Source organism: Camponotus floridanus, unplaced genomic scaffold, assembly GCF_003227725.1.
Source record: "Camponotus floridanus strain SB8 unplaced genomic scaffold, Cflo_v7.5 scaffold64, whole genome shotgun sequence".
Classification (NCBI taxonomy): Eukaryota; Metazoa; Arthropoda; class Insecta; order Hymenoptera; family Formicidae; genus Camponotus; species Camponotus floridanus.
In genome coordinates, this window is record NW_020229814.1 from 379,079 (window position 1) to 398,111 (window position 19,033).

The 19,033-nt window shown below is 29.5% G+C and overlaps 1 protein-coding gene across 1 annotated transcript; it reads left to right on the forward strand.

Annotated features, from left to right (window-relative positions):
• On the forward strand, window positions 1-435 carry LOC105256435 (putative exonuclease GOR). The gene has a single exon (XM_011266329.1). It carries the CDS (start codon window positions 1-3, stop codon window positions 433-435), a length of 435 nt encoding a protein of 144 aa, XP_011264631.1.
• Window positions 436-19,033: the final 18,598 nt, after the last annotated feature.

Here is a 19,033-nt window from a genome sequence, read left to right on the forward strand (position 1 = left end):
ATGTCGATCGGCTTGATACCCGGACTCAATGGACCATTGAAGAGCTATATTCGAACACTGTCTCTCAATCATTGTAATAATAAATACAGAATCTGTGCCTTGGATTGTGAAATGTGTTACACAGAACATGGCTTCGAACTTACCAAAATCACTGTAATCGATCTGGAAGGCAAAATAGTGTGCAATGATTTTGTAACACCAGATTCCGAAATCTTGGATTATTCAAGATTCAGCGGTGTTACAGAGGAGCACTTAAAACAAAATAGCCTTCAACAAATCCAAAAAAAATTATTAACTTTGATTAGCGCTGAGACAATCGTCGTTGGTCACAATTTAGCAAGTGACTTTAGAGCATTGCATATATTCCATGAAAAAGTTGTGACACGACAGCTCTTATTCCTGATCCTAGAGGATTTCTTTATGCCTTCGGATTAAAGGCTTTAACACGGAGATTACTCCAACGAAATATACAAAAGAATACGCATGTATTCCTTTGTATATAGGAATATACGCATGTATATTCCGCATGTATTCCTTTGTATATAGGAATATACGCATGTATATTCCTTTGAGGATGCTCAAGCCGCTTTGGATCTGGCGCTCCATTATATAAATAAAAAGAAATAAAAATCACGTCACAACTAAAAAAAATCTATGTAAAAGAATAATTTCTGTTATTCTAGCGTTTTAAAATTTTTAATCTTTATCTTTCTAACAATAATCATGTTTGACTAAAGAGTTTTTGATTAATTTTTAATTATTATGAGAAAGATAAAGTTATCGGAAAATTATTGAAATTCCCTCTTGGTATTTTTATATTCGCGTATGTACATATTTTGTATATTGTATAAGTCAGTACCAGTGTTTTGTACTTATATTTTATATAAGACGAATCAGGAATTTTATATTTATAAAAATCAATGTATATATAAAAATCTGTATTTATTTATGTTGTTATATTATTGCATAATATATATATATATATATATATATATATATATATATAAATAATTGTGGTATCGACTATCTTCATATGAATTTTGTAACTAAATAATATAAAATAATGTAAAATATATTTTTTAATCTTCACATACATCGGTGTACATATTTATATATCCCTAAGTTTTAATTATAAGCAAAGTTATCTGATTATTCCTTTAACAAAATTGCGTGAAACTGCTTTAAATTTTTTTTTAAACAATAAAATAATCGATCATGCAAAAATTTGCGAATCTCTATTTTAAATAAAGTTTTGATAAACAACGAAAATATATATGTAACAATTGAATTAATAAGATTTTACTCTCATCGCTCTAATCATTTAAAATTCGATGATAGGAATCAATTATAATGAAAAGGAACAAGAAACAAACTAACGCGTTTACTTGCTCTTGGTTTTTTTCGGCATGAATTATTTTGATCTTACAATTAGTATGTACTCTGTATGCGATGGAGAATCGTTTTATTTCATAACATAACGCTCATATTATAATTTTATGTTCGATCTATCGACGAGAGAGAGAAAGAGAGAGAGAGGGGGGGAGAAAGAGAGAGAGAGAGTTATCTAACCTGTTTATTTTAGAGACATATTGAAATAGCATATTTGACAAATTGGTCCCCTCGGCCGTTGACCCTCCTTGCTTGTAGTACCCGAAACAAAGAAACAAAAAATAAAACCGAGTAAACCAGCACCCGTAGTGCACGTGCTAACGTCCCAACTTCCGGGGAAGTTATGGTTCCCGGTCCCCCTAGAAGCTGAAGTCAGGACAACATGATGAAGATTTTCCGCCTGGGTCTTTCAGACCCTCCACGGGCAGGGGTTTTAGCGGGTAGGCCCTCCGCTGGAGGAGGAAGAGCCCCGCACTACCCCCCGAGACTGGCTCGGGGGGTGTGCATAAGGTGGGGTCTTGGTCCTCTCCCCTTTATGGGAAGGTGACTGCATTTCCCCTGCCCTCCATATGGAAAACAAAAAAAAAATATTTGACAAATCATTTAACGCAACTTATATTATGTTTATATTATATTACAAAGTATGTGTATAATGCTGCAAATCGAGCGTATGTGTGTATATTCAGACAAAATATAATATAAATTTAATAAAAAAAATTAAATTCAAGTTCATTTTTTAAATATCGATATTTCAGTTTTTCATGACTATCTTAAATCGGCTATTTCGAATGTAAATTTTGATAATAAATTTGAAATCGGCATCCTCAACAAATACTTATAAAACTGTCTTCATATCAAACTTTCTCTTTTGGGAAAGTACTTTTATGCACAAAATAATGTGAGAAATCAATTGATGTAGTCTTATCAATTGATAAGAAAAAAATATGTAATTATTAATTAGAGTCTAGTGTCTAGAAGAAAGCAGTATAATCAAGAGATGAGTTTTAATTGACACTCATTGTGAATAAGTAAATCATTAAGATAAACAAAAATTCGATTTTCTTTTATATTTATCCATTTCCTTTTATGTTATCCTTTTATGTTTTTTTGGAATAAAATTCATATATAGATAAAATATAGATAATAAATATACATATATAAAAGACATATGAATCATGACGTGTAACCCATTGTCCGATTTATAATCACTTAACATTTTTTTAATTTTTCATACATTTTAAATATTCTAAAATTTTATTCTCTGATAAGCATACGAATCAAAGATTTTGTTTAAAAATTAAAATCTATTCATTTGTATAGATAATATAAAAGTTAATCTGCGATTATAAAAAACTAGAAAAGTTTATATAATCTATATATATTGCCCATTTTTTATTTATCTTATTCTGCAAATAAAAGTGATGATGCGATAGCAGTGTGAAAGTATCGTGTTAATAAATCATCTCGCGCGAATAAATTAATTGATTTGAAACAGCCAATCTCAGACGATAGGCATATAATCTGATGTGAAAAAATATAAGTAAAAGAGAAAAAAATTACATCTTGAACCAGATTTGTATAAAAATTTTTAATTCTGTTACTTCTGTTACTATTACATTTTATAAATTAAAAATTAATATAAAATTTAGAAACTTTTATATCTTCAAAGTTATATAAGTATATTTTAGATTTACATATTAGTTATTTTTATAATTTTTGCTAGTTTATCCATTGATTAAAGATGAAACCAAAATTTATCATAGTTTTTCCAACCCATTATGGTCACTACCATAAGAGTGCTTCAAAATAATCATTTACAGCATGACTTTATTATTGCCAGAAATTTTTTTTTGAATAAAGTATATAAATTGAAAGATAAATGGCCTTTTTGAAGAATTCGTTTAGCTTGAGGAAATTGTTTTATTGTGGTTTCTTCTTCCAAACAAATTTTTCTATATAAATAACATACATTATGCAGAATTTCGAGATTTGTTCAGAGCTACAAAAGTGATTTTTCCTGCAGTCTATAGGTTAAAAATGAATAACTTCCTTGAATATTCTCAGGTTGTAAATTAGGCAAGTTATTAAATTCTTTTTTCTTTCCTCTTTTTTTTGTTTATATTACTTTTCACATCTACATATTAATACATTCCAATAAATAACCACTATAGTAAATAAATAACCGATTAATAATAATGTAAGTGTTGTACACACATAAAATGGAAATTTATAATTAACTTGAAGCAGTGATTTCAAAGATATATAATATATGTTTTAAAACCAATATATTAAAAATAGTACATGATAAGATTACTCAAGCTTAAGAAATTGACAGCGTGGGAGTGGGGATGAGTGGGAGTTTTGTATTTATAAGAAAATTGGAAAATAATAATAATTGTACTTTTTTCGTTTGTTGTTTGTAATATTTGCGTTTTTTAATTGATTTTTTAAACTGATTCCATAATACTGTATTATGTGCCATCAAAGTTTGACAATGTAGCTATGTATGTACCTATGTATGTATAATCAATGTAAACATATAAAAATATGATATTTTATTAAAAAAATAAAAATGATTGTAATATTTTTCACATATAATTTTCTCATGATGTAAGATTATTTTAGTTTAGATTGGTTTAGATGAGTTAAGACATTTTGGATTATTTATAATTTATTGCTATAATAAAAAAATGGAATATTATTCTTTTTTTACGTTATTTATATATTTATTATTAATATTTGTCGTATGTTCCAAATTTGATGATATATATGACAAAGCCATGCAAATCTCTTATTTTTTATGAAATAAAAGAACGTGGCTTTGTTTGTATGTGTTATTCTATTCACTACAGTGCATCTTCAAACTTTGCCATGGTAGTGCTTGTGGTTTGTAGGTATGATTTATATGTGTCATTCTATTCATTACAATACGTGTTCAAACTTAGTATTGGCATAGTGCTGTCAATTTTGTTGTTTGGAAAAATAAATTCAAATAAGGATCCAAAAAGGATCTTTACTTTAAGACCTGAGATCAGGTATTTTTCTTTAACAAACACGATAGATATAGATAACGGAAATTATAAATCAGTATGAAAAAAGAGTTATTATGATAAATGAACAATCAAATCTTAAGAAATCAAAAAGAAAAGTCACATCAGTTATCATCAGATTTATCACGATGAGTTATTTATGGAGCACTTCTCGGGATGATTGGAAATAGTTTCTACGTGCATTGTTTTATGTGTGTGTGTGTAAAATTAAGAAATTTTAAGCCTCATAACTCGGAAAGTATTTAATGAAAACTAACTTAATTATAGTGTTTTGAAAAGTTCTCGAGATAGGCTACAAGAATATGCAAAAGCATATAGGGTGTCCTATTTAAAAAGTTAGAGGTGATCTTCACGTGATCTTCAGGTGAAGATCACCTCTAACTTTTTAACTCTCTAGGGTCACTCTCTAAGGTCAAACTAATATGGCACCATCTTATCTCCCCCTCGGAATCATAAAACTATTGTCTGAAACATTTTTCCCAATTTCTTTTACTTTAAGATATATTCAGCTGCATCACTTAAAATGACACACTTTATGTATATATATTATTCTTTTTTAAAATAAAGAAATATATATACGCACATAATTTATATTTATATATTATATTATACAATATAAAATTTATATACAAATAATTCAGATACTTTTCGAAACATTTTTGTTCATAACATTTGCTAAATACTTTTATATGTATATCTTATTTAAATATATTTTTAATAAGATTATGTCCTCGCTATGATATGCTAAAAAGAAGGGTAATGTTCGATACTTTCTCCGCGTTTTAATAGCCCCAAGGTTGATTCCCGACGCTCGTCCCAAGATTTTGGAAGGGTTGACAAGTTAATAAGCGCGATCGCGCGCGTCTCAAGGACATGTGGCCTTTTTTCTTCGATCGTTCAGGCTGAAGGCGGCTTTTCCATTGCAGATGGAAGGCCGACCACACTGCAGCTCACAGTGAGATGAGAAGCGAAAAGGAGAGGATCCCTTCAAGGCGATGCGCTCGTCCCTCAAGTCCCTCATTGCTCCCGCAAAGAGTGAATTGTTTGACAGGAGGAAAGGAAAAACAAAAAATTTATAAAATCGTCGCTGATAAAAAAGAGGACATTTCGTTATAATTATCTCGAGACCTACTTCGAGGTCCGACCGTTTTCATATTGGCCTGATCGGCTTTAATAAGTGCCCGTGAATTCGTTCGTTCGATGAACCAGTGATCGGAGCTGTTTCTCTGAGATGGTAGCCGAGTCCAATGCATCTGCATCGCCGCCGGACAGAACGGCTCTTCTGTTATTTCTCCTGTTATCAGAAGGTCATGATATTGTCGCATTAGCCCCTGATCGGAATTTTTATCTCGATCTCTGCGATCCGTTCCAACTTCGTCAGTGACCGAGATCGAGCATCGCTAACGGCAAGAAATGTACGGAGTTTCTTTTCACATGAATAACCAATTATTTATAAATTAAGAGTTTGAAAAAAATCGATTTTTACTTTTTGGAAATATAATGCCTGAAGAAAATGCCTTTCGAACTTTCTCAAAAAATTTGTAAAATCTACGGAATTATAAGATTTTGAATAGGATAATCTTTAAATGGATATCTTTTAAAGCGTTTCTCTCAAAATATATTTAATACTTTTCAAAGTTGGAGAAACTAAATAATCGAAAAATTTCAGTTCTTTTTAAATGAAAGACACTTTTCTGAGAATACTATGGATCTAAATAGAATTCAAAAATATGATAATTATTATCTTCCTGGTTTTCAAGAAATAAATCAATTTCAGCAAAATTGAAACATTTTTAAATAATACTTTGTTGTTTCTCAATTTTCTCATAATAATAATAATAATAATTATTATTATTATTATTATTATTATATATATGTATATATATATATATATATATATATATAATATTTTACAAATATTTCTTGTATGTTATTTATAAGAGAATCTAATGTAAAATATTTTTCTGACAAATTCTCACTATTTTACAGGAGTGATACATAAAATTATCGAAATTGTATGATATGTAATTCTCCTATAGATTGAAGACTACGCTTTTTCAATAACGTCTATCGCTATGCGAACATGCTTATCAAGGACTTATCTATAACAAGAACACAGGAAGGACGAATTTTTCACCAAATCGATGGAGACGAGAAAAAGAAGCACAAGACAATAAATATACGATATCTTCAAGGTGATGCATTTTTATGTTACATCGCGACCGCAGAGTTACTTTCAAGTGAACGCGATGACGCGTACGGTAGCAAAACATCAATCATTAACGGCGACAATCAGGCGGATTTTACGTCCTTATTTCGAGGCAGGCTTTTTACGCGTCTGCCTACTCAACGAAGAAATCATGCGACTTTCTTAATAAACTGCAGTTGTTGCTGCTTTACACTGATGTATATATTACACGCGTTGACAATCAAAAGACATACACGTTAACAATAACAAAAAAATGTAAGTTTCAAACAATTTTAGATGAGATATATAAATTTAGAACAAAATTCTCATATCAAATAAAAACATTCAAATTTCAATATTTCATTGACAAGAAACATAAATACTTTCATATGTCTTTCTATCAATAATTCTATCAAAATAAATCTATTAAAATTCTACACATTCTATAAATATTCTATAAATATTTCTATACCTTTTCATTAAAGAAAATTTCTATAAATATTTCTGTCTTTTTATTAAAGAAAATTCATTAGCCCTCCAGAATTCAAAAAGAAGTATCTTGCTCTTACTGCTTGCTGTTTTATATTGAAGTATACGCTAAGAATAAAAGAAATATAAAATATGTATAATTCAAACAATTTACGTGTGAGATATAAATTCAAATAAAAATTTCTATATCAAATAAAAACACATAAATTTTATTTCATTGAAAACAGACCTAAATATTTCTTTTACTATCTAGTTTCTATACCGTTATATATATATATATATATATATATATATATTTATATATATATATACATGTAATAAAAATAATAATAAAATTTAATTAAAAAATTTATATACATATAAATTATATACATATATATATACATATATATATATATATAATTTATATATATAATTTCATATATATAATTTATATACATATATATATACATATATATATATATATCAGTAAATATATATATATATATATATATTTCTTTTACTATCTACTTTTACTATCTTTTACTATATATTTATATATATATATATATATATCAGTTATAACTGATATATATATATATATATATATATATATAATATATGTATATATATCAGTTATAACTGATATTTTTTCAAAAAACTGATATATATATATATATATATATATATATATATATATCAGTTTTTTTATTAAAGAAAATCATTTGCCCTCGAAGATTTATTTCAAGAAGATATATCTTCATATTAATATAATGTATCTATAATTGCGCCTTTTATTATCGATTTATTTCGCAAGTCGCGGCCGAATAACACGCCTTCGATTTAGCGAAAATGTAATGGCCGATTTAATTACACGACCGGAGGAAGGTTTTGTTTACGCTCTTGAGAAAAAAAGAAAGGGAGAGGGAGAGAGAAGCAAGAGAAGAATTGGATAAGTTATTGTTCGAGATCTCTCGTAAGTCCGGCACGATTACGAAAGCGAGCAGAAACGAGAAACGACCGTCGTCGTATCGCGATGCAACCAGCATGTAACCACGAGGAGGAGACGCTCTTCCCGTCTTCCCCTTCGTCTGTGCATTATCCCTTGCAATTACGTGAGTAGTCCGTACGTGCCCGGCCCGATTACCGTGAAACACAGCGTGCAACAAGTGTATGTACGCACAGAGCGATAGGTTGGACGTCAATCAAAAGTCGAAAGCCATTAATTGGCGTGGACGTGCACGCACGTTGTCGGGGTCGAAAGCGTGAGACACGTATCTTCTTCACGAGTGAGGAAGAGAGGAAGAGAGAGGAGAGGGAGGGAGAAGGTATTATCCTCGTCCTTTCGAGATACGCACGAGGAGACCCAGATTTGAGAGTCAAGTTTGTATCTTTGTGTGTGTGTGTGTCTGTGTATGTGTATATATATGCGTGTGATTGTATTTTCTTTCTTTTTTTTTCTTTCTACGTATGGATCTGGAACGCGGCAAATGTGCGTTAATAACGATGACTCGGGATTTCGCGCGCAAGCTCGAGATATTGAAACGCCGAGCACTATTATATGACTTAATACGTGAGCAATGATCGTCTGTTACATATACGCAATGTAATTGCGACGAAAATATTGCGAGATTGTATACAAATCAATGTTTTTAAATCTTTTTATTCGTAATTTCTTGCAACATACACACACACACACATACTTTTTTATAAAGCTCGCATTGAACACATGTCTTGCATTTTACAATTGTAAGTTAGTTTAAAATTGTTATTTACAAAAAATCATAGGTATTCTTCAAAAAGTTATAGACATAATTGAGATATTTACTTGTATATATAAAGTTCTCTCTCTCGAAGAAAATTTTTTTAAAAATAAATAAATAAATTATTAAATGTTATAATGAAGAATATATAATCCTTCAATTTTTGCATATATTTATATCATATTTATTTTATTTCATATATATTTATATTTATATTATATAATTATATCATTATTTATTTATCATTATGTAATTATATCATTATTTATTTATCATTATTTAATTTCTAATATTTCTTTCATTTTTCTAGTCATGCCAATTTTATTTTAATTTTTAAGATGGAATAGAAAACGGAATTAAATAAAAATTTTTTTAAAAATTTATTTTATATATTATATAATTTATTTAATATATTAGAGTTTATTTAATATATTAGAGTCTTTTCGTTTCTCGTTAAATTTGTTAACAATATTATATTATTCAAGGATATCTTCGAACTTTGTTGATGTCCTTGAACGAAATCGGAGTTCAATTATCGGACATGTTCATCATGCGCGTGTCCTTTGCTTGGATCTTATTTTTGAAAATTTTATTCTCTTCTTAAGAAGACTCTCTCTCTCTCTCTCTCTCTCTCTCTCTCTCTCTCTCAATTTCTTATATTTGTCTAAAACTTTTATTTATTACTTTTAAGCTCGATACCAACATATTTTTATGTAAAACTTAAGTTGAGCATGTCTTGCATTTTACAATTGTAAATTCTTATTTTTATTATTATTTGCAAAATAAGAATAGATATTGTTCAAAAAGTTATAGATATAACTATATTTTTAAAGTAATTAAGTAAATAATTTAAATAAAGTAAATAATTTATATATATTTTTTTATTTAATTACACTAATTAAAATATTATAAATATTATAAATAAATAAATTCTTATGTGAGAAATGGATTAATGACAACCAATTAAGGCAAATTTCAATTCTTTTTTAAGCGAAATTTTAAGCAAGATTTAAATATATCTGTCTTTTATTTATTTAGAAAGAAAGATAAAGATAGACATATATTTAAATTTCGCTTAAATCCAAAATAATGTTGATACAATCTAGACTTATACCAGTTGAATTGATTTGACTCTTATACTTAACTGGATCAGAATAAGCTAAAAAGACCCGAAAAAAGAAAAACGCATTCATTTTCATCTCTGAAAATTTTGTAAACAAATATATTAAATTACACACACACATTTTTTATTTTATTGAATTTATCTGTATCAAACAAATGACCTCCTAAAGAAAATTCCTGAGAAACCCGCAATGACGAAGTAAGTGCCGTAAGCGCTCAAACGTGAGGGACGAGAGGAAACGGTTAATTTCTTCTATCTGAAAAGTGCGCGATGAAGCGCCGTCAGGACGAGTTGGACTTTTGAGACACCCACATGCCCAGGGGCGCTCAAGTTAAGTCATCGCTCTCAATAAACGCAAGATCTATCTCGTCGCGTTTTCCCCATAAAGTTTCAGGGTGCGCGATACACGCGCGAGACAAGAGTCGGCACACGTGGGCGAGAACGGCGGTTCGTAAACGATAATGGACACGGATATTGCGGTCCTCTAGGAGAGAAAGAAAGAGAGAGCTGTATGGCATCATTCGCAGGATGCGCACACAACATGTGTACACGCCCTGCTGTTACTCGCCAACTTTATCGGGAGAGTAATGCCACGCAAAGAGGATATCTCCCCGCCACCCAAGAGTTTCGTATTTCATCGTCATGGAATAACGACCCGAGTTATTATCCGAACCCGTCATTATAAGTCTCGGTTTACGTTGGGCGCCCCAAGGGGTCTTCGTATTTCGTCCGCGGATTGTTGCACCAATTCTGCGAGTCTCGATCTCCCATTAATTAAGATATCGAGGAGATAGCGGTTCTGCGTCGAAATTGTGTTTGCGATGTAACTTCGAAGATTTTGTTCTTTTTGCTTAGTTTTTAGGAAATGTAAACTTTACTTTTCACAAAATTTCATACAAGCTCATGTCTCATGCTTTAATCCAAGATATACTTTGATATTTTAGAGCACAAAGTTAGAGATCTCTCTCTTTTTCAAAACTATACAATCTATAATTTTGTCGAAAATTGTTGTTTTTTTAAGTCTTCAAGTGAAAAAATAAACATAAAAGAAAAGCTCAATTCCTATATGAGGTAAATCTATAAGGTAATCAAATGAACTTGAAAAAATTGAAATTGACAATAGGAGCAAAATTTCACTTGGAATACTTCGCCACATTTTTGATTAAAACAATTAGTCATAGAATCTGTTGTTGAAAGAATATTCAATTTTAGAATAATAAGCTCTGTTAGCATATCTGTCATTGAACGAAAAAAATATTTAATTGATAAAAATATTTATATTGATAAATAAAGAAAAAAGAGAAGAAAAGAGCAATAAGAGAATAAAAAAAAGAGCTTGACATATCGTTATGTCGCATAAGCTGCTTATGCGAAATAATTTATTCTTCTTTAATTACATATTCAGGTGCAAAATAGTAGAAGTTGATTCATTCTGCGAATAACACGGTGGTTTGTATATTTTGGGAGGATAATTTCCTCAACGAAAGCCGTCAATTAACACGTAAGACGTGCCTCGAAAATGCCTTTCAGATTCGTATGTGGGTTAATGTCGAATTAATGCGATGCCGATATTAAAACGTCGCGCTCTTGCAAGGTTCGTAAAATGCAATTATTTCCCAACTTAATCGAAGCATTCGGATTTTTAATCGAAATCTGTGCACGAGCGCGTTTATAATTACACATAATTTTAATTAATACGTCGTCGATCATTCTTGAGTTTCTTATCTCCTGTATATTTGCACTTTAACATTTTTTGACAAACATATTTCTCGTCTTCTCAATCTTCTGTTTATTTTTCGATCGTAATATTTTTATTTAGCGTTTCACTGTTTAATTTTTCAATGCAATCTGCATTCTCTCTCTCTCTATCTCTCTCTCCCCTTCTTAACATGCTTGAAATACTTGCGAGCCATCGAGCCGGAAAAACCTCGATGTTCGATGAATCTATTAAAATTATTTCTGCATGAGATTCGATCGGATTATTGTGTATTACGACAGCATAAAATTATTCAAACGGTTTTCCTCTCGATTTGATATCCTTATTTTTCTCGGCCGCCATAAAATTAATGTCTATATTGTATGCAATATATTTCTTCATCCCGATAGAAAGCCTCTTTCGCAAGATCATACTTTTCAATTTGTTATCTTTGCAAAGATTCTTTCTTTCATCAATAATCCCATCGATTTTTAATAACATCGCTATGATGGAGATGCAATTGAATTTTTTTCTTTAAATTCTTTGATATTCTGCAAAAATTTTGATAATATAATATAATATAAATATTGATGATATGTAAAGATATTTTAATTATACATATAAAAATATATTGTCTTTGATAGAAATTAAATGCAGTTTTTGATTGGTTATTAAGTAGTTATACTGATTTCTTTTTCGGTAATTGAACAGTAAACTGTTTAGCATCCCAATCAGGATTTAACGCTTCTCGTGCAGTGGCTGCATAGAAAAAGTATACAAAATCTGAATTCAGTTTTTCCGCAATAAATAAACAAATAACAATAAATAGAACTGTAAAGATTTTTACCCACATATTATAGAATAAAATTGTGATTAAATTTTTCTATTAATTAATTACCCCGCCCTCATTCCTAGTTGCTAGGAATCGCGGTTCCGCCCCGAGTAAAAGGGATTAAATTCTCTTACCGAAAAAGGAACCGCCGAGCAAGCATTCAAAGAGAGTCGTTTACCTGTGTTCAGGTCTTAAAGTTCGTTCGACCCGAGTCGCTTACCTTTTATTGCGACGTTGGGAAAATATATCTGTCTTCCTTCGACCCATCCTTCTCCGGGTCTGGACGTAACAATAGTAAGCGAATAATTTGATACTTGAAGATGAAATTGAGTGTGTTTTCGACAAAACTATATAACAATCAAATATTTCGATAAAATTATATAACGATAAATCAATGTAAATTATAAACATTTAATTTACTGTACTGGTTCTTAATTGTCCATTTTCTTTTTTTTATATGAAGAACCTTTGTTTGTTTGTTTTTAATTATTTATGTTAAATAGTTCCTAAAGAGAGTGATTTAATTGCTGAAGATTATGAAATTGAAAATTCAGATTAAGAGCAGAAAAGAAATTTCTACCTAGATGTGTGACAAGAATATGCTCGAGAAATTTTTGAGATTATTAAATGCAGAGATGATAGAATAGGCACGTGCGATAGGAGAGAGAGATCACAGATATCATAAAACTTAATTTTGCTATTAAGAGATTTTTATACACGCGCTATTAAGATACACATTCGTAAAATATCTTGAATTTAATTCGTGCAGGGTGTGTTCTCAGATTTATTTCCCTCATGCCTCGGCTCGAGATTTGCGATACGTACATTCCTATCGAAATAAATAAATGATAAATGCGACTCAGAATGTGGGGCAACGGAAAGATAAAGGATCAGCTCAAAAATTCGAACGACATCGTTGGTACGTGATCCACGGCAAATAGTTTTATGGATGCGTTATACAGGAGCACGATACATCAATGTTGATTTACTAATTGTAAGTACATATTACATTACCAGAGTCTCAGCCTCTCGATCTCTCGCGACTCTTTCTCGATTGAATAAAATGTCAGACGCGCTCGCGATTCGCAGCAAAATGGATAATTAATAACCTACGTCGGACGTCATCTTTTGCGTACACACACACATACAGAGAAGCGACTCCTGCGTGTGGTGCATTTTCACACCACGACTCCCATACACTTCGGTATGCGAGATATTATTGCGATATAATTCACATACGATTTAAATTAATTAATCTTGTTGTACAAGATTAAGCGATATAAAACCGAAGATTAGAAACAAAATTTCTGCTATAAGTATTAGAAATAGAGATTCGTAGAGACTTTATTAAGCTTCGCGCGCAGTGTCATTTTTTTTCAATGATCTACGAAATTTTTATTGTACGTAACTACTTTGTATTTTATTTTTATTCATTTTATTTATTTATATTTTTTATTTATTTTGATCTTTCGTATACTCAAATTTTTTTTAGATTAAATTTTTTTAAGATTAAATTAATTTACGTGTTTATAAAATGAAAAAATGTATATACAATTTATATATATATCTGAAATGATGCATTAAACTGATGAAGCATATTCTAGGGGTCAAAATAAGACTTTTTTTTTCTATGATCATGAGTCCGCAAATGAACTCCCCTTCGAGCTAGAGGCCCCTAAAGTTTGGGGAAAAAATTGAAAATTGGCTATATTTCAGAAAAAATTATTATTTGACCTTAGTTTTGACGTTACCTATCATCCTCTCTTGAAATATAAATAAACTTGCGTTGCGAGTGTTTGGTCAATTTCACACATTTTTGAATTTTAGCTCGGAGGGAGGTTCATTTGCAGAGCCATGTTCATAAGGAAAAAAGTCTTATTTTGACCTCTAGAATACGTTCCTAAAGTTTATTGCATCTTTTCAGATACACTCTGTACACACAATATAGTTTATTATCGACTTTCCACATTGTTCTCAATAAAATGGATCTGAGCGCGCCGATGGTTAAATCAATAATCGGTCGCTATTTGACCTGAGACTCAGCCTTTTGTTGTGTTCCGCAGTTACTAAATTATTGTCTCATTGTCGGTTCCCAAAGAGAGAAAGAAAGAGAGAGATTCGTAGCACGGGCGTTGCGCGTGTCTACAATACGAGCAACATAACAGAGTTTCTGCTGATTTATGCGCGTACACATTTCATATTATAATACTTATTAAGTTGTCCAAGCGAAAGGGGAAAATAATTATATCCGCATCTCTCTGCTTAGATAGTAATTCGACGTCTTGGACGCGGCTTGGAGACGCCGCAGGAAAAATGCCGTGCGCATTTCTTGATGCTACTCGAGGTATCTTTGAAATCGAGCATTATCAGTCGTGAAAGTAGCGCAAGATGATAAATTCTCTTTTCGAGAAGAATATAGATTCAAATTTTATCTTGAATAAGATATTATAATTTATTATTAATAAGAGAGAAATATAGGCATAAAATTTTAAAAACTAAATTAATTTTAAAATAAGAAATAATAATTATATATTAAAAAAAAAATATATATATATAATATATAATATATAATAATATATATTAAAATACATAAAAAATATAAATAAATATAAAAAATAATATAAAAAATTAAAAAAATTCTTTATTCTCTTATAATTATAATTGTAAATTATACAAGATTATACAAGATTATACAAGATTATAAAAATATTTCATATTTATTATTATATATATATATATATATATATATATATATTATAATATAAAATATATAAAATAAAATAATAATAAAAAATAATATATAAAAAATTAAATTTAATATTTATAAAGAAGTTATGTAGTTAATGTTATGATAATGCAAATATCCAAGAAATTAGATTTTTATTAAAAATCGGTACGTGACAAAGAGTTAATTTTATATACGTTACGTCAGCATTATTGCGCACGGCGTCCAATAAAAATCATCCGTTATCATTTTAATGAGAAGAGCATTCGTGACTTAGAACATGTGTCTAAAAAAATGTAGCTCGAATTCAGATACAAAGATATAGCATCTCAATGCGGTAATATTTGAGATAAATAAGTAGATAATAGTATGATGTATGTGCTGCCAACGCGAAGGGAATCAGTTAAATCAAGTCGCTGAGAGATATCCGGTAGGCATCGTTGTTGCAATGGTCTAAGTGTTGCATTGTGCGCCGTATCATTGCAAGGCGTGGCACTTTGCGCATCAAGAAAGCATACTGATACGCCGGCGGTGATAGCGCAGCGAAAGAGCCTCTCGAACTCTATTGCGGGCACGTTCGTGCTATCCTGGTACCGCGGAAGCGCTTTCAGGATTAGTGACAGCCAGCTGCGCCGCGTTTGCTTCGCGTGACACATTACTTGTCTCTTTCTAATAAAACAATCACAAGAGAATAGCGAACATATATACATATATGTAGGTTAAATATTTCCGTTTCTCTAACGTGTTGTAAGGCAATTCATCTGGGATGTTAATTACTCATCCGAAATATTATAATTTATTGTATTTATTGTCATACAAATCTGCTAGAATTTAAAGAATTGTGAAGAGAGGATTTTTTTATTTCGATTAATCTGTGCATCTAAAAAATATTAAAAAATTGTATTAGAAATATTAAAAATAAATATTAGCAAAAAATTATAAAGGAATTGATAAAAATTATTTTTAAAATTTTAAACTCTAATACATTGCATAAAGAAATTTTCTAAAATACCACATAAATACTTGAATTAGCTCTAAATAGATATATTAATTAAGACTCCTATTTATATTCCAAATAAGGTTTTCAAGCAAGAAATGGTGCAGAAATTTGCATTTTTTATTGTTATAAATTAGATTAAATAAAATCAATATATGTCTACTTTTATAAAATTAGATAAAATATTTTATTTTTATATATGCTTTTAATAAAATAAAAAATAAACATATATTTATTTACCGTATAACATTTAAATTTCCATCAAACTAGATGTAAAACTTAAAATCTCGACTTATCATAAAAAATGTGTATTATATTAATAGCTACACACTTTTATTATTTAAAAAAATTTAGAAATTTAATTCTTTTGTAAAAAATTCGCAATATTTTTTGGCTTTCTATTTATTTAGAATTCTAGAAAACTTCAACAAAAATTTAATATTAATCCAATTGTTAGACCTAAGATACTCGAACTAATTTTCATCTTATAAATATTTTGTTTTTATTGTAATATAAATTAGTAATTAGAATAGAATTCTGAAAAAGTAAATCAAAGGTATGGGATTTACTCCGGTTTTTCTCGTCAAAAAATCGCGTTTCCTAAAATTTACATTTCTGACTTGAATCTTTAACCTGACTTATAATTCCTTTGGAAAATCTGACGTATCCGTTCATCTTCTATCGTATTTAACTGTATCTATAATAGCGCAAATTTATATCGATCGCGGAAACAGTTCATCCTCCTTTAAATATCGGTATCATACGTTTATTCACCTGAATCGTCTCGGATTTTTAATGTCACGACGTGTAGATTTTCCCACAGCGAACAAGTCACACGAGTGTCTTTGTAAAAACCGAAGGATATATAACAGATCTCCGTAATCCTGTTTCCCGCCAAGCTCATCCATCCTCTCGCTATCTCGCCGTAACTGTATTTCGCTAAAATAAAAATCAGCGGCAATATTGCGCCGAGACAAGGAAAGAGAGAGAGAGAGAGAGACCCGCCACGCAAGTCCGTCTTTTTACACCTTTTCTCCACCACAGTCGAGCCTTTGACCGATCCTCGAAAATACTTCACGGTCGACTCGCGATTGTCATGAAAGATAAAAGAGCGCACACACACATATACAGCGGTGCTCTTAATATTTTTAGCCAACTATTTTCTATTATAATTCAAAGATTAACCTTTGAAAAATTTTTTCCTTTTGAAAAACCTTTTGAAAAACCTTTTGAAAAACCTTTTGAAAATTTTTCAAGAGGAAAAATAGTCTTAGAATTCGTTCAAGAATATCATATTTCAAAGACATCAGGTTGTTTTGAATCACCCTGTATATATATTAATTATAATATGTGAATTATGTAAATTTTGTATTCAAATTACTGTAGTTTATGTATTTAAATTCGTGTTAAAATAGTAAAAGTTATAATTCATACGATTTAGCTTAGATACTTCAATAGCAATTTCAATAATTAATTAATTACAGTAATTTATCTTATATACGAAAACATTCAATAGTCTTATTCAGAATCATATAAGCATAATGCAAGAAATATATGAACAAATATTAGAAATACATTGATAACAAACATTGTATGACTTAGCAGTTAAGAATTTGCCGGCTATATAGAAGATTTTTAGAATTAAATATATGGGCTCATATGTGTGGGCTTTCTTTCTCTTTTATTTCTCCTTCAAATTCTTACAATCGATACTCGAAGATTAGAAAAATTATCAAAAAAGTTGTTTTTAAAATGCAAATTTTAAGTAATTTGTTTAAAAAAATACGCAACTTATTAAAAAGATATTTTACAGCTTAATTTTTTAAATTAATAACAAAGTTAATTAATTAATTGAGTTATTCATTTTTTCTATAATGGCAAGATTATCTTTCCATGAAGATTCTATTAAATTAAATAACAAAATTTATAATTTGAATACCTATGTGTAATTTATTATATAATGTAATTTTAAAAAATAAAAAGATTAAAATATGGAAAGTGTTTTAAATACAAATAACAAATTTGAACATTTCATACACAGAAACGGCAGCGGTCCTTAAAAGCAAAGGTTTGCCTACGACCCATAGACAATATCCATTGTATCTATTCCGTATGTAAGGAGTTCAAAAGAATTCTTTACAACTGAAAATTGTTACACTAAAAAAAATTGTAAATTTAAAATAAATTTCTTAAATTCAGGTAAAGACTATTCTATTAATGTTATGTTTAGATCCAGAAAAGGATAGTTCAATTCAAAAACGTAACAAAAGTAATTTTATATTTTTCTAAATCAGATTCTTTAAAACGTCCGGCTCGAGTCGAATAAACATGTCTAAAACACAAATAAATGACTCAAGAATAATCTTACATTGTTTTGAACGTTCCTTCTATGGTTCCTTTTTTAGTTAAATTCTTTATTACCTGAGACAGGATCTTATACGATTTATGGAGACAATGAAACGCGAGAATTAATTAAATTATGTTAAGTATCATTATTTATTATAAAAATTAAAACAAAGTAACAAATGCATGTACTGTTATTAAATTATTAAATATATAGTAATAACGTTATAATTAATAATAATTATAATAAGTTTAATTATAATAAATTTAAAAACACAAGAAAAAGAGTCATGTATTACATTAATGTGGATATGTATGTCTATGCAAATGTGAAAATTTAGGAAAAGCAAACTTTTTCTTCAATTATTTATAATTCGAAAATTATTGTTACCTCGACATGTTCGCTGAGGCAAATTTATCTTGAAAAAATTAACCAGAAATTCTGTTAAACATTCATTA